At 35.8% G+C, this 24238-nt stretch overlaps 1 protein-coding gene across 1 annotated transcript in view; it reads left to right on the top strand.

Moving 5' to 3' along the window:
• LOC125663893 (uncharacterized) overlaps positions 1 to 20368 on the top strand; it is a 54803-nt gene extending 34435 nt beyond the window's left edge. The window contains exons 24-35 of the mRNA XM_056160389.1: positions 92 to 273; positions 1062 to 1263; positions 2473 to 2624; positions 2709 to 3814; positions 4267 to 4448; positions 6419 to 6660; positions 8056 to 8246; positions 8971 to 9128; positions 10028 to 10156; positions 10355 to 10642; positions 12753 to 13076; positions 16778 to 20368. Of these exons, the coding sequence (XP_056016364.1) occupies positions 92 to 273; positions 1062 to 1263; positions 2473 to 2624; positions 2709 to 3814; positions 4267 to 4448; positions 6419 to 6660; positions 8056 to 8246; positions 8971 to 9128; positions 10028 to 10156; positions 10355 to 10642; positions 12753 to 13076; positions 16778 to 17274 (3653 nt within the window). The 3' untranslated portion in view covers positions 17275 to 20368. The remainder of the gene's footprint in view (positions 1 to 91; positions 274 to 1061; positions 1264 to 2472; positions 2625 to 2708; positions 3815 to 4266; positions 4449 to 6418; positions 6661 to 8055; positions 8247 to 8970; positions 9129 to 10027; positions 10157 to 10354; positions 10643 to 12752; positions 13077 to 16777) is intronic.
• The last annotated feature ends 3870 nt before the right edge of the window (positions 20369 to 24238 follow it).

Here is a 24238-nt window from a genome sequence, read left to right as displayed (position 1 = left end):
GGGGTACTAGATTTTGACTATAGTGCAGGTAAAACATGAATTTATGTAAAGTATATTTTCTAACATCATCTTATTGATATTCTTGGCACAGACCCTATGACAGTGCTGCAGCAAGATTTGAACACAGTCCACCCACTTTTGGTTTCTACCACTGACAATGAGGTGAACTCGCAGGTCCAGAAGTTGTTAGAGAAGATTGGAGTGTGTCATCTATCTCCTCGCGAGGTCATCTGTCACCACATCATTCCTACTCTCCAGTCCGACTCGTGGAAGGTCCGTGTTTTGTGTACTATTTCTGGGAACTTGTAAATGTAGGCTTATATACTATTTGTTTATGTCAGATTTTGTTTGTGGTCTTAGACGAGCAGTCAGAAGGTGACCATGAGTCTTAAAGTTTGGGGATTGTCAAGTTTGCTAACCTTTAACCTCAAGTTGTTGTACACTATAACTACAGACTCACTGAGACTGTGTACAGTAGAACAAGCTTACAGCAAAGTGCTGGGGATGAATAATTTTGAATCATCACCAAAGTAATTTGTTATATCCAATTAGTTCATAATATGTTTTAAAACAATATGAAATGAAAATCACTTTGCTGCAAGTATGAATTTATTGTCCCTCGCAATTCATTGCGAGAGGGAATAGAGTAATGGGACTGTTTGTGTGAGGGTGAGTAAGTATGTGAGTGTTGCTCGATTCATTTGATACTTCACAGTTAGCTTTGTGATCAAGATAAAAAGAACACTATTCATTTTTGGGTCAAAGTTTAAGGTCATTACAAGACTTTGTAGAAAAAGCTTGTAGACACTCTACAGGCCTCATTTGTTGCTCGATTGATTTGATATTTCACTTGTGGCTTTGTTATAAGATAAGAAGAACCCTATTGAGTTTAGGATGAAAAGGTCAAGGTCATTATGGGACTTCATAGAAAAAGCTTGTAGACACTCATTGCGAGGGGGTATGCCTCACCTTGCGGACAGCTCTTGTTGTAATTGTGTTTGCTGTAACCATTGTTTTACTGTATGTGTGGTTCTGAGCAGTCAGTTGTGTTACTTTTTCAGGATAAGAAGGAGAATATTTTAATCAGTTATATAGTGTACATAAAGGAACAGACAGACCTTGATCCATCACTCATCAATATGGAGGAGCTGGGAAAGTCAGCCATATTGAAAACCAACAAAGGTCTGCAGAATCCCTCCCAGGTCCCCGTACATTTCCCACCAGATTACAAAAATGCCATCAATCTACAGGCTGAGTTACCAGGTACAGGATAAAAGGGGGAGGGGATTTCTTCTGATACACATTCCTGATATTTCTTGTGTTGAACTCGCTAATCAAATGAGACTCAAGTATACGAAAATTACTGATATATTACATAAAGGATCTACAATTTTTGAACTGATATCTCTACAATATCATGTTAACATACTTTTCCATGTTATGATTATGTAAATACTTGCATACAAGTTCATTTGCTTGTAAGTCGGGGACCTATTTTCATAGAAATTTTAAGGAATTTTACATTGACCTTTTTATATAGTTGTAAGTCCGCTTGAATAAGATTTCCCATCCACTCGATACCTATTTTCTAGCAAGAGTTTTTTTTTTATGTACATGTATATATTTTCTGATCATTGATTTTGACCTTTATTACTAATAACTCTATTTGGAGTTTGAAAATAATTTTACAGTTTATTTTGTTTCATTTTTTTGGTCTCTTTGGCATGGTGATTGGACCTATAATTTTACCACATAAAACTGAATATCTGAAATTCAGTTACAAGATGCTCACTATATATCTAAGCTATTCAATATCAGCGGCACTTGCTGTTATATTAGAGAGTGCTCAATACCCAAACCATCCTTCCAGTAAAGTGTGGGCAAATAATTAGATAATAAATTAACCACTGTACAGTACGTAGCTTAATCATAATATATATTGGGAATCCATATCCCTGCTGTCTCCCCTTTAATTGTAAGAAAAACATGTGATATGTAGAGAATATCTAGTGCATTAGTTCCATCCAATGATTATTGAAATATAGAATACTGATGTTCTTTCATGTTTGCTTAAAAATGTACGTTGTATGTTGACTCTGAAAATTATCAATTAAATATATTTCCACTACTAACATTGCAGTGATAAGTATTTGGGATTGTTATTTTGTGATTTCATTTCAATGATCACTCATAGTGATTTGTTACTGATTAAACTGACATTGATGCAACACCATCAAATGTCACAATTCATAAGTTGTGTGGCAAGAAAAAAAATTCCAATTATAGTATGCTTGTATAAGATGGACATAGACTTCAGAGTCAAAATTTGAATCCCCAAACCCCCCCCACCCCCACCCCCAACTTAAATGCGAGTATATATGGTAAATCATATAAATATTGATGTAATTAAGATACAGAGTTTTTAAAAAAGTTAAAAGGCTGTACACAATTCACAAGAAAGTCTCATTGTAGGATACGACTGGATTTTGCTGGATTCAATTTATCTCCAGAACAAACGAAATCCTGTTGAAATCCAGAAATGGCGGGGTTTTTTCACCAAGATTGGAGTGACTGATTTCATAGAAGTAAAACAGATGAGGGTGGAGATCTCAACAGAAAACATTGTAAGTAGGCTGCAAATGCTGCTCAAGTCATTCCAATGTGTAGTTGTATTAGTGCACTAATAGATTTATTCTTGTTTTACCAAGAATTCAACTCCTTGGGCTCCATTGGGTGAAATACTTGGTGCCATCCAAGAGGGAAGTTACATTGAAGATTGGTCCTCCACGGAGCTGAGAGAACTGATCCAAAACAATGGCCAACCATCCTCATATTCCCAGCAGATGAGGATCCTCTCTGTCCTTCTGGCAGAGAAGTGGGTTAGACACTTCTCAAAATACACCTCCACTTGCCTGTACAACAAATCAGGAGAACGTTGTCAAGATGTGGAGACATCCTTCAGCATACTTCTGAAAACCTCCAGTTGGTTGCCAGGATTACAGACATGTGTAAGTGTGGAGAACGAGATGATATCTGTGATGGAGAAGGTGCTGATGATGCAGCCATCTTGTTTGTATGCTCCTCTGCCAGAGATAATGGACCTGCTGGCTCACTCTGTGCTTTATCTAGGCATTCAGATGCCACCTGGAAGTTCGTTTGGACAGTTTTTAGGAATTAAACATCGTGTAGGACTTCAGGATTTAAAGAAATGCTTGATCGAGTGGGGCAACAGAGAGTCGGAGCAAATTCCCAAAATATTTGTCACCACTCAAAAACACATCTTTAATGTATATCTCTGGCTTAATAACCAGCTTCCTCCAGTAGAAACCACGGAACTCTTCCAAAACCACCCAGTCATCTTTGTGCCAGGTAAACACTTGCCAGTAAGGATCGAATCCGGTTCTGTGAACCAGAGGTCATTAAATAGTCTAGTAGCTGGTAGAATGCTAACCAACAAAGAGGTGTGGTGGTCAGATCCTACTGGATTGATATTGAAGCACAGCAACATCATTGAAGATTACCATTTAGAGCTAGCCAAGAAAGCTCTTCTTTTTGACACTTATGGACAAATGCTTGATCTCAAAGTAATGTTTGTGAATATTGGGAAAATCTCCATAGAACCCAGTATGTTGGAGTATTGTGAGTTACTAGTTTTGATGGGACAAGTTCTCAGTCTGTCTGATAAATCAGTTTTATCCGATGCTCTACAGTTGTATGCTACCATTGGGGGGAAACTAAACCCAGAGGAATCCCAAGCGATGCCTTATCAAACGAAGCAGAATGTCCTTGAGATACAGAGAGTAGGACTGAGAAAGTAAGTGCATGCTGTAGTTTCCATTTTGTGTTACATAGTTATTGTTGACATTGTAAATCCTGCAGGAAAGCTGTGACTTCTAACTTAATAATAATAATTTTAAAAAAAATGAGGGACTTATTTTCAGGAAAAAATATTATTTTCAGGAAGAAATTCTTGTTACAATCTGTAACCAAAATGAATGCATAAAAAAATAAGAGGAAATTATTTTATTTGGTTGTACATGTATCATTACTTTTGTATGTGGTCAGTGCATTAATTTGCTACTACATGTACATGTATTATGTGTTTAGAAAGTTAGGAACTTTCATTTCGGCTGCCTTTTCTTTAACTTGATTTGCTGGCTTATCTCTAGTATTGGGGTACAGCAATTCCTCACCCAGTAGATGATGTACATAATGTTGTTTTACCATGATGCTAAAGATATGAATGCAGGAATATTTGTTCTGCAGGAAACTTGAAGGGCAGAAGATTCTTGCCACAACCAACAATAAATGGGTGGGGGTGGAGGAGAACCCCATGATAGCAGACAACAGGGAACTAGAGAAAATGTTTGAGAAGAAAGACCATGTCAACTTTGTTATCATGGAGGATAAAACTCCACAGCCCAGACGTGGAGGAAAAGCAGTTTTAGGCTAGTTTATTTTTTAATTGTCACAGAGTCTGTGAAGCACAAGTTATTTTTTAATTGTTACAGAGTGTGTGCAACATAAATTTGCCATTATTTTGCTGAATGTTTACCATCAACAATTTTGGTCTGGATGATGATTGGTATTGTTACCTTATGTTGGATTGAAAGCACAATATGCAAATGATATTTAAATCCCTTTCATCTTAGTGATTACAAAATTCAAGGTCAATTCAATTTTTGCTATGAATAGACAGGTTTTTTGGTTTCTGTATAACAAATGCAGCAAGCTTGAAATTTTTTGAAACCAAACTGCATACTGTATAACAGCCTTATTTTTGCTGCATTTTGATTTTTATACACCCGTCATGAGATGGGATGTATTACAGTATGTTATGACACTGTGTGTCTGGTTGGCTGGCCATCCATCTGAGGTCATGTTTTCTGGACTTTTCCCCGTAATGGATACATGTAAAGCATTGAAATTTGGTCACAATTTCTCTCTCAAGAAGTGTAAGTGTGAGTTTGTATTCCAGCTGGATTTGTGCATCATGACCTACTTTACAGCTAAAAGTTGGTTAAATAGTTTTCTGGACTTTTTTTGTTGCGGATACAGATATTGCCCCGAAATTTAGTCACAAGCTTTCTCATTGAGAAATACAAGTTCAGCTTGCATTTCAGCTTAATTGGTACACCTTGACTTACTTTAGGGCTAAAAGTAGGTCGAATTGTTTCCTGTACATTTTTAGGTCAATTCGTTGTCATCCGTTGTCGTGCGTTACAAATTGAACATTTTTAACTTCTTCATAACTACTATTCCAATTGTTTTCAAATTTGGTATGAAGCAAGGGGGACACAAATTGTAAATTCCAGGACGGACTCCTGCACCCCTGGGGCCCTAGGGGTAGGGCCAAAAGTGACCAATTTTCAAAAATATTCTGATGTAGTGCAGGAAGTCCTCTACCAATATTGTAAATTTCATGATCCCCGGGTTAGGCGTTCTGACCCCAGGGTGGGGCCCGCGATGATAATGAAATTTACTATATAGCCTTTATGTGTAAAACACTTAAATTACATCTTCTTTATATATAGTGCTATTGATACTAAATTGAAACTAAATGGATATTTAGAAAGAGCAGGTAGTCCTTTACCAAAATTGTAAATTTGATGATCTCTGGGGTAGGGGTTCTGACCCCAGGGTGGGGTCAAACTTAGTATATAGTATTTATGTGTAAGTTTACTGTATAAATTCTAAATGCATACTTAGGAATAGCAGAAAAGGATGTACAAAAAATGGTAAATTTCACAACCCAGGGTTTTGACTCTAGGATGGGTCCAAATTAGTAATATCAATTAAGGTTTTAATGTTAATACACCTATTATATTTTGTAAAGCCTTTCATCAGTGTATGCACTTTTGAGGGCATTGAAGTTTTAAGAACACATCTTGTTTTATACTGTTGCTGAACATTTTTGCTTAGATATTCAGAACAGGAAATTTTTCAAGCCCTTGGGAGTATTGAACTTTTTCACTAGTACTCAGGTGACTGTTAAGGCCTTTGGGCCTCTTGTCTCATGGATACAGATATTACACTGAAATTTTGTCATCCAAATTGTTTGCAATACTCATGTTGTTATTTCACTGTGGGCTAAAATTTAAATTTGCTGTAAATATAACCTATCCTTAGCAAACTGATTGAGGCAAAAGAAACATTAGTATTCAGAATCAAATTTAAGGCTGTAACAGTCTTGTGTGGGGAATGTCTCTTTTGTTGACGTTTGTAATTATATTTCTGCATGCATTCAGTGTTGCATGCATCAAAACTTGACACATCTCTCCTCACGTCTTTTGTAATTCTACAGAATGCTGCATCTTGATTGCCATAAAATTCTTGCTTTTAAGATATAGTAAGGTGATCCCTTTTTTTTTTTAGTACAAAGAGTTTGCTTTATAACATTTTATTTTGTTATCAACAGACCGAAACTTGAGAGAAAAACTTTTGCCATTCTATGAATTCTGTTCTGTGAAGAAGCTATCAGAATGTGTAGATGTTCGGGAAATTTCTGAGATGTTTGAGCCCTGCCCAGACCTGCAGTTATACATGCATGTAACAGTGCCTTTGTTACAGAGATACATCTATAAGAATAAGCCTGACAATTACCAGGACCTTCAGAACCAGAACTTCCCACAGCGACTGGCATCATTGCAGTTCTTCAAGGTATGTTATTGGAAGGATATTTCATGATAAAAATACGTCTTTTCACAAGTATTCTGAGTGCTTGTATAACTGTTTTCTATAATCTACATTTTGATTGCCTAATGTACTGATGTTTGAGACTATTAAATGAACATTAACTAGATGAAAAGCTTTCCATTGTGACATAAAATTCAGTTTGTGACACGCTGCCTGTAAAACTCAGTTTGTGACACGTTGCTGGTAAAACTCAGATTGTGACACATTGCCTGTAAAACTCAGTTTGTGACATGTTGCCTGTAAAATGCAGTTTGTGACATGTTGCCGGTTAAACTCAGTTTGTGACACATTGCCTGTAAAACTCAGTTTGTGACACGTTGCCTGTAAAACTCAGTTTGTGACACGTTGCCTGTAAAACTCAGTTTGTGACACGTTGCCGGTTAAACTCAGTTTGTGACACATTGCTGGTTAAACTCAGTTTGTGACACGTTGCTGGTAAAACTCAGTTTGTGACACATTGCCTGTAAAACTCAGTTTGTGACACGTTGCCTGTAAAATGCAGTTTGTGACACGTTGCCGGTTAAACTCAGTTTGTGACACGTTGCTGGTTAAACTCAGTTTGTGACACATTGCTGGTTAAACTCAGTTTGTGACATGTTGCCTGTAAAACTCAGTTTGTGACACGTTGTTTGTAAAACTCAGTTTGTGACACATTGCCGGTTAAACTCAGTTTGTGACACGTTGCCGATTAAACTCAGTTTGTGACACGTTGCTGGTAAAACTCAGTTTGTCACTGTTAAATCAGCATTAATGGTCTCAAATAACAAATGAGAAAAAAGATATCCCCTAAATAAATTTATCAAGGTGGACTCCTAATGTTTCTATCAGGGAACGGGGAATGTTAACAGGAAAGTACTAACCATACACTTGGGGGGATGTTATACCATAAGATGATAAATCAGAGGGCATATTGATTTTGATCTGCCAGTCAATCCAGACCTTTAATCTCAGTCATAATACAGTAAATCATGGTTACAGTGAGCATACTATAATGAATTCACACTTACAGTGAAATGAATTAATCATTCCCTGTAGTTTTAAAATGTGTTGTGAACTTATTGGATTGATTTAGCAAATAAGGTTTATAACAAATCAAAATTGTTCACCCCAGCACTTTGTTATAAACATGTTTTACTGTATAACCCTTTTGAAATCTACGTGAATAAGATAAACACTTTGTATTCCTTGAACTGGACTAGGCTAGGTTTAACGAGCTCATATTGTTATCTTCAATTTTTGTTGAAAAATGAAATGTAAGGATTCGTAAAGTAGAACCCGAGAACTAGCTGTTTTTAATCAAAATATGCATTATCGTTTAAACATGTACATATAAATGCAACTGTTCTTTTTCCATTTCAGGTAAGAACCCTGGAGGTGATGTATTCATTAAAACACAGCCCTGATGTCATTGTCCTGAGGAAGGAGAAATGTGTGCAGAAGGACAATGCTTTTCTTTTCGATCAAGAACACACAGAGTCTTATCCAGACATTAACAAAGAAATCGCCAAATTCTTCTCCAGCTCAGACGACATGTGGTCCAAAGAACTGAGGTAAACGTGTGCAGAATGACTGCAAGATCTGTGATATGGCACACATGTACAGTTAATACATAAGGACGTAGCCGGTTTTGTAACCAGGGGTCAATGCGAACGTCTTTGTATATGCAGCATTTTCCCCCCTAACTTATGGGAATGGTATTGATACCCATTCAATTGGGGGAGAATGGCATCAAAGTAGAACGAATTGGGAATTTTCTTTCATGTCAAAATATGGCATATGTTATAAAATTAACACTAGAATAAATTAAAAAAAAAATGAAAATTAAGGAATATAAACAAATATTCATTAAATTGTTTACAAGTTTACCAAAAAAAGCACCATTCTATTGACCTGTAGTTTCTATTTAGGAGGAAGTCAAGAAACTCATACGTGTCTGTTTTAGAGGAAGTGAAGAAACTTTTACGAGTCATACAAGGCGAATTATGAGCCTCAAATTTTGAAGACTTAGCAGTTTGTTACAGGGCATTATTCAGCTTCAAAATTTATAGTATTTGACATTGGGAATGATACAGTTTATCAGTACTAGTTATAAATGGGAAAAAATGCTGATATTGTTATTTATTATCCCTGTTACAAATGTGCTTGGCCTCTGTGAGTTGATACACTAGATTCTCATTCTTCATGGAATTACATGTATGGAAACCTGTCTATGGAATTGAAGATAGATTTTTATGGAGTGTTTGTAATATATTCCCTTTCTCTCTGTTACTACAGGGCTTTTCTGAATGATCTAATCACACCAATTACCAAGGAACTACATACTCTAGAGGATGTGATGGAACAGTACGACTGCTACCCGCTTCCACCGAGTGAACCAGTCTGGTTTGTCCCTCAACCAATTTTACCAACTTACCAAAGGCCAGTTGAACCAGGTTGGTGTATCAGAAAAACTATATTGTATACCAACTTTGTGATTTATGAACATAAACACATTTACGACAGGTTATATTCACAAGCGAGTCTTCATTGTACTCTAATAATTCTGTGTAAACAAAATGACCATTGCACAAGAACAAAGCAAAGCTGGTATCCATACAGCATTCTCTCACCAGAGGGCGTGTTACACTAGCTTCACTTACACCTCTGTCAACGCTTGGAATCACATGACAATTTAATCACATGATATAAACAGACTTCTTTCTCGTTTCCTTTCCCTTTGAAAGTTCTGACAACAGGTGATATGTCAGGCTCTTTTCATTTTTGCTTTTTGTAGTACATTTTTACCATTTAGCTGTTTGTTTTTTATTTTACAAGTTTCATTGTACTTTTTACTTTTGATTCCATGTTTATATCAAATTTCCACCACATGATTCATACACATAATACAAAGTACACAATTTAGGATCAGAAAACAGCAAGTTTAAACAATTTACAGTAAGCATCAATTTAATTGCACCAAAAGCATTTCATGATATGACTAAATATTTAGTCCAAAACATAAATGTTGGATATTAGAAACTTTTACAAGATTTCTGTAAATTAAACATTGACAGAGGTATAGTGCGAGTAGAACACGGAACTCTGGGTAGAGAATGTTCATACACCAGCAGTTCAAAACTGACACACTGCAGTATGACAATATTAAGATTTCATAAAATCTCTCTGACACACTCATGCAGTATGGCAATATTAAAATTTCATGAAGTCTCTGACACACTGCAGTTTGGCAATATCAAAATTTCATGAAGTTTCTGACACACTGCAGTATGACAATATCAAAATTTCATGAAATCTCTGAAGGTTGTACACCTTTATTTTATTTTCCCAACAGAAATTGAATCATGGCCTGAGGAACCAGATTCAGGAGGAATGAGAACAGCAAACCAGACAGAGGAAGGCAGTCAGGGACTAAAAGCATGGCCACCAATGTCGAACACCCAGGGGGCAGCTCAAAACAAAGGTTAGTTCAATAGAAATCCTTACTACCAATGTCGAACACCCAGAGGGCAGCTTAAAACAAAGGTTAGTTCAATAGAAATCCTTACTACCAATGTCACAAAGTTCATTCACTGGTAAAGAAATACAAAGTTGAAACAAAATAAACACAGTGATTTTGTTTCATTTGTAACTAGTTAATGGTTGTGAGTTTTACTTGCAGTTCGAAAGGAGAGAGAAGAAAAAGTTGCTGATTCTAAAGTTTGGCCTCCACCCAAAGCCCCAGATTACATGAAGAGTGTGAAGGAACTGCCCAGTCAGTTTAAGGTCACAGATGAAAGGAAGCCCCCTGGTGGTGAGGAAAGTTCTGAGGCAAGCAAGGGAGATCACTCCTCAGGAGGAAGAGGAGGGATCACTGTACATGAGAGGACTGAGGGACAACCCTTCAACAGACGGGAGAGTAATGAGGAGGGCCCAGGAGCTGTGTATGGGAGGCAGGACAGTGAAGGAAGTAAGGAACCCAGTGGTGAAGGATGAATTCTTGTTGTTAAAAATTGTGATGAATGTTTGTGGTGAATGTTTGTGGTAAGGGCTGTTCCATTAAAACATATGAGGTACCCAGGGACGGCAATTTAAAAAAAATCTATGGGTGCTTGTCATTGGTAGAAAATTGCATATATGGTGGGTACCTACTGCCAGAAAACTGCATCTGTGGGTGGTTGTTTTGATAAAATCTTTATTTTTTACCGAAACTGAGAGGAATGCAACAAGAGAAGGGAATGGTTGAAAGTAGAATGTGAAACGAACGCCGTTTTCTGTCTTCATTTTATATCGGTCGATGAGGTTCCGCGATCCGGTTATTGTTTCCAGTTTGACTCTAAAATTATAGCGACCGGAAATTAGGATTATCTCCCTTGTCCAAAATGGAAAACGAAACGTGCTCGTGGTCCATTGAAACGGTTTTTGATTTTTTCTAGCTGCAATAATGTAGCCCTATCCAATTTTTTTTTATTCTGACGTTTTCAGGATGAGGCTACAATTCCATAGGATCTACGTAATGGTGCAAAATAATTTTATGAATAACCGATAATAAACTCTTCACTGTGTATTAGTCCCAAATGTTGTTTACAAATTACACCAAAAGGAGTACCAACTTTGTGCTCGGGCATGTCTAATAAAGGTGTTTTTCATTAAATATAATGTACAGCATGCAAAATTCTTCGTCTGCTCCGCCATGCTTGTTAACGCGAAATCTCGTAGGTGGATCTAATGAAAAAGCTAAACATTTGACAATCGGCACGAAAATGTAGTTACTTGAGCCACTTCGACAAAGGAAGGAAAATCATATTGCTGCAGAAAGAATTTACACTCTGCTGTTCGGTTTTTAACTTGATATTAAATTCAAACTCAATACCGACGAAATAGCTTTCGCCTCCATACTTGTCCATTGATGTAAATACTACTTTATATGACATATGCAAATGACTTGACAATCGGAAGTTGAAACTTCAGTACATCAAACATGGCGCACAAATATGAATCGAGAAATTGGAATTTATCGAAATTGTTGAAAACGGTAGAATAGAGCCTCACAAATCTTAAGTTGCAGGTTGTAAATTTATATATTGACTAAGAAACATAGAATATCATTTTATTTACGTAAAGAGACACAATTTCTTGTTTTTTAATACTCAAAATACTAGTCAATTTTAAAACTTTTAATAGTTGTTTTTAAACATTTACAATACTAGACTTTTTATGAACAGGTAGACTTATAAAATTAATTTAGTTCATCATGTTTAAGAAAGACATGCAGTCTTGATAAAATAAATTGATGGTTCTATGATCAAGCTTCATTGATGGCCAGTTATTTGAATGGTGATGACACCCAAGATACTCTTCTTCTCTTTACTATCATGCTTGGGAACATCTGAAAATAGACCTCTATTCAGGGGTTATAAATAGTCATTCATACTTATTGAATTTAAAGAAAAAGTGTATTTCACATTTATTTCACTTCTATGGGTGGTGCCGCACTAACTAAAATTGCTTCTGTGAGTGGTCCCTCATTACATTTTTATGCTTCTATGGGTGGTTACCCAAATTTTAAAGTGCCTTCCCCGGGTACCTCATATGTTTTAATGGAACAGCCCTAAATGTATGTGATGAATGTTTGTGATGAATGCTTGTGGTAAATGTTTGTGTTGAATGTATATGATGAATGCTTGTGGTGAATGCTTGTGGTGAATATTTGTAATGTTTGTGTTGAATGTTTGTGGTGAATGGTTATGGTGAATGCTTGTGATGAATGTTTGTGGTGAATGTTTGTGATGAATGTGTGTGGTGAATGCTTGTGGTGAATGTTTGTTTGAATGCTGGAGATGAATCAACAAAAATCAATGATTTCTAAAAGTGTATTGAAAAGCAGTTGTAACAGTGTTGCCTCTACATGATACTGATTTTTCTGTCTGTGATGAGCTTTTCATATTTTAGAATTGTTTTTGTCATAATTGAATTAGACAGATGCAGTGGGAGAAATGTGATAGGTTTAAAGTCTATCTTGCCAGTTAAGAATTTAGTGTTTGTTTTATTTTCAAATCGGTCTGTGTTACATTTTGTAGAAGGCACAAAAAGAAAGATATCGGAAAATGAGACAGAGTCTTCAGGAGAGAATAAAAGATCTGTCTCACGGGAGGAGAGAGAGGAAGGACAGGAGGCTGCAGGTATCAAAACAGAAGGAGCCCACCACTCAACAGTGCCATCTAGTGGTGATGACATAACAAGGGAAAGGGGAACTCATCCAAAAGAGTCCTTTACAAATAGTGAAGAGAAGGGTCATTGGCAGGGAGATCAGGAACATCATAAGCCAAGTGGAAAACGGAGGCATCCAACTGACAACAGCCAGGGGCTGCCCTGCATCCCGGAGTCCAAGAAAATCCTAATGGGTGTGTACACATGTTCAGTTATACTTGTCCTCACCTAACACAATTGTTTACTCAGGTAGAAAGAAACATCTAGAAAACAATTTAAGAATTCCTGAAAGTGTTCAGGCGGCCGTTTCACTAAACGAGCGTTTCACGAAATCTATCGTAGTCGTAACACTTACGATTGCAATTTACGTCTGACTTTTTAGAACTCTTTTCTCTTTGGAGGTAGATTTAAAATTAATCCTACCATGGAAAGAATGGGAACCATTCATTATTTTTTAATGGTTTAAACATATCCTTATCGTCTGCAGAAACCCATGCAAGTTGTCAACAAAAATAATGAAACTTTTGAGCCCGATCTCTAGTGTAACGTACAGAAAATTCCTAGAATGTTAAACAATTGATAGGATAATTTTTATTGACTTTCATGTGACTAAAAGTTTGGAAAAAATTATATAAGAAATGACATAAAAGATTTACATTTTAGAATTTTAAATGTCAAATAAGCTATGTTCAAAGGATTAAAAAAAATAAGAAAATGAAATGATATTGGTAAAAAAAAAAAAAAGATAATAAAATGAAAATAAAATTGCACACAAGTATAGGAAATTTTATCCTCCATCAAACCATGGATATATACATGAACTCCAGCGTTTAAACATTGTTGTAAAATACGCTATAACACTAATGACATATCTATTCACTTATTTGTATAAATTTTAAACAAATCATGGGCTCAATTTGTTCTATAATGATTTGAAATTTATTTTCCCCATGCGTTTTATATTTTTTTTTTCCGTTTAGGCATGTAAGCATATGCTATTACTTTACGTGATGATGTATATTCCAGATCATTTATTAACAATTATTATTGATATTGCACTGCCGTTGAAGGGCTGCAAAATTTAGGCCTATGCTCGGCGCTTACGGCCATTGAGTAGGGAGGGATCTTTATCGTGCCACACCTGCTGTGACACGGGACCTCAGTGTTTGTAGTCTTATCCGTAGGACCGCCCCCCATTTAGTCGTCTCTTACGACAAGCAAGAGTTACTGAGAACCTATTCTAACCCGGATCCCACGGGATTGCACTTTATAAACAAGGGATCGGAACCCCGAGGATCCGATAATGACCCATCCCTTTTCTGTGTATACATATATGTTTCTAAATATTGTCTTTAACAAGGCTGGGAGAATACTGCAGTGTAAATTTAAATTTCAGAACAAACATATTGAATGTACACCTTATTATAAATACTTGGGTACCTTTTTTTCTGCATCTGGCAGTTTTAGTACCGCTAAATCTGAACTATATAACACAGCCCTCAAAGGATTTTATAAATTGAAAAAAGACTTTTTATGTTTAGCACCAGGAATTAAAACAAGTACTCATCTCTTTGACCACACAATAAAACCAATTTTATTATATAATTCTGAAATATGGGGTGGATACATAGGTTCATGGAATAAATTAAAATCATCACCATTTGATCCAGACAAACTTTTTAAATCACTTCACTGTGAGAAGCTTCATCATAAATATTCTAAATGTATTCTGGGTGTACATAAGAAAAGTACAAATTTTGCTGTACTATCAGAATTGGGGAGATTTCCTCTACATCATGATATTTTGAAATCAATCATTTGTTATTGGTACAGGCTTGAAAACCAAAATGAATTTAAACTACTTAAGGATGCTTATCTATGTAGTAAATCTTTACATTTAAACAGCAAACTGTCATGGTACTCACTAGTAGAAAAAGCTTTAGAATATATTAAAATTGGATATCCGTTAAGAGATTTTAGTCAGTATAGATTTAAGAAAATTGTAAAGAAATTACTCTGTGATAAATACACTGAAACCTGGTACAATAATCGAAATAAATTAATTGATGGGAAACTGTGCACTTATTTTAAGCTTAAGGAGCACTTTGGTTTTGAGAACTATCTTAATAAAATTAAAAATTTTGATATTAGACGATCTATTTGTAAGTTACGGATATCAGCTCATAAATTAATGATTGAAGTTGGTAGATATTCTGGTATTACTAGGAATGAACGAATATGTAACAAATGCAACTCCGGTTTATTAGGTGATGAGATCCATTTTTTGATTAAATGTGAAAAGTTTGCTGATGAAAGAAAATCTTTTTGTGGTGCTATAGAAAAAAGTTAAAAATTTTACCAAACTCAATGATGAACAAAAATTCATTTACATACTATGCTCTGAAGAGCCATCCATTCTAAATATAACTGGAAAATTTATTTTGAACAATATATGACACTGTATTTGTATATAACTATGTGTTATGTAATCACTTCTTGCTTTACTTGTATATGTATATGTACATTATTTGTATGTATTTTCATGCTGCCCCTTGAGGGCCCTTGATTGGAAAATAAATATAGTAAGTTAGTTAGTTAGTTATAGGTCTAGGTTTGTATGTTTAATTTCTAACGACCTTCATAAAACTACAGATTGAAACGTTCCACTTGCAAAATTGAAATTATAACCCCTCTTCCATTACCAAATCATGTCATCATCATATTTTCCTTAAAATTTGTAATGTTTATCATTTGAATGTGCATGTATTATGCAGTTACTCAGTTGCATCAAAGGTATTGATCCGACGGGGAAAAAAAGCTGAGTACGTCGAATCGTAACGTCTCGGATTTAAATGAACTGTTTCTAATGAAACTTAATTTCTGAACATGTCTATGAGAATTACTTGAATTCTGCCTAATTTAAATATACATATACACTAACGGTGATGGAGGCACATGTAGCAATACCCCCCCCCCCTTCCTCCCCATATTACTTTTCTAAGAACTGTTCTCGTTATCATTACGTGCAAAGTTTGATATATGGACTACACCCCCCTCCTCACTTTGCCTTTACAATTACTTCAGCAGACTGGTCACAGGGGCTAGGCCCGTTTTGGACCCGAACTCTGTGATACAATGAATTTACTATATATGTGGTATCACAGAGCCCGGGTCCAAAACGGGCTTGACCTCTGTGAGACTGGCATTTCTGTGGGTGTGCGTAACAGAAGGACAACTCTAATATTGATTTAAGATTCGGGCTCGGACTGTACAATATTTTTGTGCAAAAGCAGACTGCAAGTCATTGTGATTGTTTTCTTCCTACAAAGTATAAACAAACTCAGTCAGGTAGGCTAAATACTACCACAAAATGATCTCAGGCGGGCCAGCATGGCGTCCATATATAATTGTTCATTTACGTGCATGTAGGAACACTTACGATAGCCCTAGACCACTCGTAGGGTTACGATCAATACTGATCGTAAATTGCAAATCGTAACTTTTAATGAAACGATCTTTCGTTCTACGTTCACATTTAAGTCTACGTTTACGATCTACGATCGTTTAGTGAAACGGCTGCCAGAGTTTGGTGTTGAAATGTATGGATGGATTTACATTTTGAATTACACACAGTGGACAAGTTATCTTGTAATTGAAATGAATGGATATCAGTAATTTTTAGTACATGTATTTCTCAGTAGAACATATTAGATTCTTAAATTTTCATCTGGATTTCTTGAAAATTTGTACATCAAAACACAAATTCTCTATTCTATATCTACTTTTAAAAATTACTTACTTCTAAAATCTCTTTATATTATGATACCTGTGCATTTTATGTAAATACTAAGTACATGTATGACAATTGATGATGCATTTTGGCTTCATATTGTAGATCATCCAGCTTGGACGGGGCTGGCGAGTGATTACACTTATGAAGAGTTAGGACAAGGTTCCAATCTCAAGGCTGTACCAGACATATCTCTAGACCTTGACCAGGACGAGTCAAACTTACAAGAAATAGGTCGGTGGGGTGAACACCTTGTCCACCAGTATCTCTTACGCCAGCAGGAGGTGGATCCGAGTATTATTGAAGTCAAGTGGTGTAACAAAGAGAATGAGCAAGGAACGCCGTATGACTTTGAATTATCTCATAGGAGAGACACTGAAGTGATCAAAACCTTTATTGAGGTCAAGGCTACCTTGACTGGTGACAAAGACGTGTTTGAGATTTCCTCCCAACAGATTCAGTTTGCGCAGCAGCACCGCGAAAACTTTCAGATCTACCGTGTGTTTAATGCCGGTGACCTGGAACGAGTTCGATTAGTCAGGATTGACAACCTGTGTTTGAGGATGGACCAGAAGCAGGTCCGGTTATGGATGATGATTTAATTAAAACTGGGAGAGTGGTCAGTGAGGAATTGGAGAATGGTCAATTGGATATGAGAGAGTGGTCAGTGGAGAACTGGAGGAGGTGGTTGCAGGAGCTGAGAGAGTGGTCAGTGAGGAATGGGAGAATGGTCAGTTGGATATGAGAGAGTGGTCAGTGAGGAAGTGGAGGAGTGTGGTTGTAGTTGAGCTACAATACAGAACCTATTCAATAACTGAAAGTATTCACCATTGGAAATCTACCGCAAATTATACTATGTTGGATCCCAGGTTTTAAATTTACAATTGTATCATGTTCTTGATTATATTTAAGAATGCAGCAAGAAACAGATTTAGCAAATGCCTCTGGGAGGACTAAAACTGCTGTGCCATAATTTATTTAGTTTTTTCCTATGGAATTCTTTTAATTTGCTTTGTTTTAATGAGGCTTTTAGTATAATCATTCATTGATGTTTATCAACAACTGTGGTTTCATCAAATTTCATGGATACTGTTCCATAAATTTATTTCATAGGTACTGTTTTGTAAATTTTTTTTTCTTCAAAGGCACTGTTTTGTAAAGGTACTGTTGTGTAAATAGGTTATTTCATGGAATTCTACTTTATTTTCTTCCATAAAGAGCAAAGTTTGTGTTTTTTGTGGACTGGCCACAATCATGAAAAAAAACCTAAAATTTGTATCTAGCAAAAAATGTTGAAACCACAGTATTTTTCCACGTAATACTTTAATCATAATTGATATATTTTTTTTACAGTTTAGTATTTTAGTAATTTTTTTAATTCTGTTTTAGTTCACTTGAGTCAGAGGCACAAGTGAGTTTCTCTGATTGAAATTTGTCCATTTTCTGTCATCATTCTCGTTATAAACTTTTCACATTTCATTTCCTTTTCTAGAACCACATGGCCAATTTCAACCTAACTTGGCACAAAGTAATCTTTGGTGAAGGGGTTTCAAGTTCGTTTCAATGATGTGCCATTGCCCCAATCCAAGGGAAAATAGACTGACTCAAGAAAAAGCAAAAATAGAGTGGAGTCATTTAAAAATCTTATTAAGAACCATTGGGCTAGGAAAAAATAAAAATACTTATTTGAAAGTTCCTGACAAAGTGAAGTTTCAAGTTTGTACAATTCATGCCCCCCAGGGGTAGGTTGGGGCAACAATAAGGTATTAAAGGTTTACATTTGGATATATAGGAAAATCTTTCAAAATCTTCTCAAGAATAGAAGGGCCATGATTAGTCATATTAGTATGCAAGCATCCTCAGATAGTATAGATTCAAATGTCTTCCAATCATGGCTGCAAAGGGTAGGTGGGGCCACAATAGGAAAACAATTTTTTACAGGGTTATATATAGGGGAAGCACTTTAAAAACTCTTTTTCTCAAAAGCAACACTGCCATGATTAGTCATATTAATATGCAAGCATCGACAGATAGTGCAGATTCAGATTTATTCAATTTGTGACTCCCAGGGGTAGGATTGGGCCTCAATTAGGGGTAAAAGTTTCATGGGATTATATAGTAAAAGGTCTTATAACAGTCTTCTTCTCTTGAACAGCCAGGCTATGATTACTCATGCTGACAGACAAACATCCCCAGGTAGTGCAGATTCAAGTTGACTGAAGCCATGGTCCCTGGTTTAGATGGGGCCACAAAAAGTGGTAACATTAAAAAAATATTATTCCCAAGACCAACAGGACTATAATTAGTCATCCTAATATAAAAACATCAGGTAGTGGAGATTCAAGTTGATTTAAATCATGGCCTTGGGGATGAGGGGTGAAAGATTTATAAAGTTATGATGTTTATATTCTCTTTGGTATTGAACAGATATCAACTTTTCTTTGTGGTCAGCAACATGCTCAGGTGAGCGATGTGGCCCATGGGCCTCTTGTTCATTTTTGTTTTTACGCACAAAGAAATTGCCATATGAGACCTTTGATTGATCAGCTATATGAGGTCTGCATAAAATTTCTACAGCATTGCCTGTCTAAGGACAACAGTTGTCTCGTTTTGATAAACTAAATATTCATTGTCTTTCAGTTATATTGTTAACATTACATTACATGTATTGATTTGTTCAGATAACTTTTCATATATTTTTTATAGTATTTGTAGCTTAGTAAAGGCAGACCAAGATATGTATGCAAGAATAGATTTTCTTGCTTGTTTTTTCTCTGCATCGCCATTTTATGTTGACATTGCAAGTAGATGATAAATCACTAGGGACCACAATTTTCCCACACACATCACTACTTCTGTTTAATGACATACCATTGCCCATCAACAGTATTGTTGTTAGCTGTAGTGCCAATTTGATGTTGCATATTCTAGTAATCATGTACATGCAGGATAAAAAATGAAAACCTCGTTTGTTTATGTAATTATTATTTTCATACATGTTTATATTCCAAGGCAACATGTCTTCATCCATAAGATCATACACAATAATACACGATTTTTTCCTAATTTTTTTTTTTCATCTCCTTGATATGAAGAGTTCTTGTATGATTTCTGAAATAAGTTTCAAGTTTTATAGTGTAGTAATACCATACTTTGTATATCAGGCTTGATAGCTCAGTGGTTAGACCACTTTTAAAACTAGTAATGCAAGGGTCCTGGGTTCAAACCTGGATTGTTCCAAATATTTGTTGCCCATTCTTTGCACAATTACAGTGTACTTTATAGAAACAAACTTTTATAATACTATTACACAAGAGCTAATTTTACATTTTTACTTGCCACAACCAGGAACTATCAAATTATGGCAACTCTAAAACAAGTCTGGTAATATTCCTCAAGTATTTTTGTAGAAACAAATTAGGATGCAAGTGAATTGTACTTGAAATGTTACCAAAAAATTATATATTATTGAGAAACGTTGTGTATGTCATTAACACCATTGGTTAGTCTTGTCATCCACTTATTTTGTGGTTAGTCTTGCTTTTATTATGTTGTGCTTATTTTGTGCTTGTTAGTGCAATATTAATTAGATCACTGTTTGTTGTGATATTTGTTTATCATTTTGTGCTTGATATTTGTGAGATATTTGTTAATTGTTTTCAGTACTATTTATTCATAATAAACATTGTTACAAGACTGATTTTTGTACGCCCGTCATTAGACGGGATATATTATGTTATGGTGCTGTCCGTGCGTCTGACTGGCTGGCTGGCTGTCCGTCAGTCCCGGGTCATGTTTTCCGGACTTTTTTCATAATGGATGCATATACAACTTTGAAATTTGGTCACAATATCTCCCTCAAAATTTGTAAGAGTGAGTTTGCATTTCAGCTGGATTGGTCCATCCTTGACCTACTTTAAGGCTATAAGTAGTTCAGTTTTCTAAACTTTTTTCCGTTACAGATGTAACCGTGTGGTATTAATGCAGACACAACACAGTTGTTTTTTTTTCGTTAGGTTCTATATTTGTGATCTTGAAGATGAATATAATATATATATACACCCTACAAAACATATAACAACATATCAATTACAGTATCAACATAAATAAATTATCACATTGTTATGATAAAATCTAGATATCTTGCATTTATCATAGGTAATAAAATAATTGCATTACACTGAATTAATCTGTACTATGTAATAGAAATAACTTCTATTTTACTCAAGCAAAATAGATTGAATATAATAAATCTCAATTATGAATATATATACAATGCTAATATACAATATCATAAGCAATAATTACAATAGTTACCAAATTGTGGATTCAGGCAAAAGAAAGAATTGGAACCATGTCCATGGTGTATTTACAACACATCAGACCTGTATATAGTAATACACACATTCATTCTTATGTAAACATATATAATAATGTCTTACATCAAGGCTGATATCATATCTACCGATACATAGCATTCATTCTATATCAGTGTAATTTACTTTAAAAACTATTGATACATTTATATTTGATCATTACTCTCTTTCTCTTATATACATGTATAACTTACTTACTTACTTACTTAGCCCTTTGCTCCTCTAGGGAGCATAGGCCATTGACGAACTCCCTCCATCTGACTCTGTTTGGCGCTAATCTTTCTGCTGAGTTCCAGGTGTAGCCTTGCTCTTTTAATTCTGCCTCCATATCTCTGCGCCAACTGTTCCTTGGTCTTCCTCTGTTTCTTTTTCCTTGGGGGTTCCATTTGAGGGCTTGTTTTGTGATGCTGCTTGGTGGTTTTCGCAGTGTGTGTCCAATCCATGACCATTTGCTTTTTTGATTTGGATATCTATGGGGGCTTGATTTGCTCTTTTCCAAAGATCCTTGTTTCTTACTTTATCAAACCATCTGATGTTCATTATTCTGCGCAGGCAGTAATTGATGAATCTTTGAATTTTTGAAATCGTGGCATTTCTTGTTCCCCATATGTTTCTGCCCCATACAGAAGCACAGACTTTACATTTGAATTAAAAATCTTGATTTTAGTGTTTCTCGAGATGTTCTTTGCATTCCATACTTTCCCCAGAATGTTGAAGATGACCCTAGCCTTGTTTATTCTGGTCTTAATATCAGCATCGGTACCTCCATCCACACTCACAATGCTTCCTAGGTCAGTAAACTCCTCAACTTCTTCCAAGGTGGTATCCCTTATTTTGATAGGCTGTTTACTCTTTGCATTAATTTTCATAATTTTTGTCTTGCTTTCATTTAGTTTCAATCCTAGTTTAACTGATGTTGCTGCTAGGAGAGATGTTTTGTCTTGCATTTGTTGTTGGGTACTGGAGATGAGGGCAATGTCATCAGCAAAATCCAGGTCATCCAGTTGTTGCCACATTGTCCATTGGATTCCATTTCTTTTCCCTTCAGTTGTTTCTCTCATGATAAAGTCAATTGCCAGGAGGAAGAGAAAAGGAGATAGCAAACAACCTTGCTTGACTCCAGTCTTGACATCAAAACTTTCTGTAAGTTGACCTTCGTGTATAACTCTACATTTCATGTTGTTATAGGAGTTCCTGATGATGTTAATGAAATTTTGTGGTATTCCATAGTGTGCCATTAGATTCCATAAAACTTCTCTTTCTAAACTGTCAAAAGCTTTCTCAAAGTCTACAAAGTTGAGAAATAGGGAGGTGTTCCATTCTAGAGATTGTTCTATAATTATTCTCAGTGTTACTATTTGGTCCGTGCATGATCGATCTTTTCTGAAGCCTGCTTGTTGGTCTCTGAGCTTCTCGTCTATGGCCTTCAAGAGTCTTGTTGGGATGATTCTGTTTAGCACTTTTGCAACTACTAATAGTAGTGCAATGCCTCTGTAGTTTTTGCATTCTTTAAGATTTCCTTTCTTGGGCAGCTTAATTAGATGGCCGCTGTTCCAGTCTTGAGGCATTTCCTCGTCTTTCCATACGCTGTTGAAGATCTTGTGAAGGATATTTGCTGTAAGATCTGGATTTGATTTTAGAGCTTCTGGAGGAATGTTGTCTGGGCCAGAAGATTTGGCTGATTTTAACTTTTAAATTGCCTGTTTTATTTCAAATTTGGATGGAGGGTGAAGGTTGACTTTAAGTTCTTCTTTGGCTTTGTTAACATCTGGTGTTATGTCAGGCGGTGGTCTGTTTAGAAGTTCTTTAAAATGTTCTGCCCATCTTGCTAACTGTTCCTCTGTTGTGGTTAGAACTTTTCCATTTTTGTCTTTAATCTATTGGCTTGTTTGTCTAAAACTGCCTGCAAGTTTTTTTTTGTGATATCATACAGGTCCTTCATATTTCTCATCTTAGCAGCTTCTTCTGCCTGTGCAGCTAGATTTTCTACAAAAATTCTTTTGTCTTTTCTTGTACTCTGTCTAACCTCTTTGTGGGCTTTGTTGTAATTTTCTTGAGCTGTTTCTTTTTCTTTCCTTGTTCTGCTGCAGTTTATTGTCTCTTTTCTCACTTGGATCTTTTTGCGAGTTTCTGGTGTTATCCACTCTTTTTGTGTGTATGTTTTCTTTCCAAGGGTTTCTTAACATGTGCTGGTTATGACTTCCTTAATCTGACTCCACTGATCTTCAATATTCTCAAGTTCTTCTAGTGATTCAAATTTATTTGACTTGATATTGAACTGTTCTTTTGTTGATTTGTCTTTCAGGAAGTTGACATTGTACTTCACCCGTGGATTTTTCATTTGTATTTTGCATACCAATAGATGATGGTCTGTTGCAGCATCTGCGCCTCTCTTGACACAAACGTCTTGAAGTGATCTTCTAAATTTCTTGTTGATGCAGAAATGATCTATTTGGTTTTCTGTTACATGGTCTGGTGATACCCATGTGGCTTTATGTATTCGTTTGTGTGCAAATATACTTCCTCCAATGACAAATTTATTGTTGGCACAAAGTTCAGCAAATCTTTCCCCGTTCTCGTTCATCTGACCAATTCCATGTTTTCCCATTATTTCTTCATAACCTAAGTTGTTTTTTCCTATTTTGGCATTAAAATCCCCCATGAGTATTTTGATGTCGTTTTCTTTTTGCTGGTTTAGAATGGCATTAAGTTTAAAACACTTCAAAATAATACATTATCACACAGATACAGATATTGTCCTGAAATTTACACATAAGCTTTCAGAGGAATACAACTTCAGTTTACAGCGATTTTTTTCTACCCACTCACTGGCACTGGTACCGGTACCCATTCAATTGGGGAAAATAGCGTCAAAATCGAACAAATTGGGAATTTTCTACCAATGTATAGGCAAATGATTTCAACGAAAAGAAAAGAAAAAAAAAGAACAAAACAAGTATTCATCTCTTTACAAACTTTTTACGGTAATATTTGCTGCTGTGAAACATAAAGAATTGTCGTAGGCTCGTTTAAGAATCGTCGTAGCTCTATTCCCTCTTTTCGTAGTGTTTGCTTGTAAGAGTTATCGTTCGTGTGGGACGGTATAAAAATTTCCGGTAAAGAGTATACAAAGCGCCAAATCCAAACATACATTTCAATAGAATGGACTCTCTTATTGATACAGGCACAG

Source organism: Ostrea edulis, chromosome 1 (assembly GCF_947568905.1).
Source record: "Ostrea edulis chromosome 1, xbOstEdul1.1, whole genome shotgun sequence".
Taxonomy (NCBI): Eukaryota; Metazoa; Mollusca; class Bivalvia; order Ostreida; family Ostreidae; genus Ostrea; species Ostrea edulis.
This window is presented reverse-complemented; position numbering and strand designations above follow the sequence as displayed.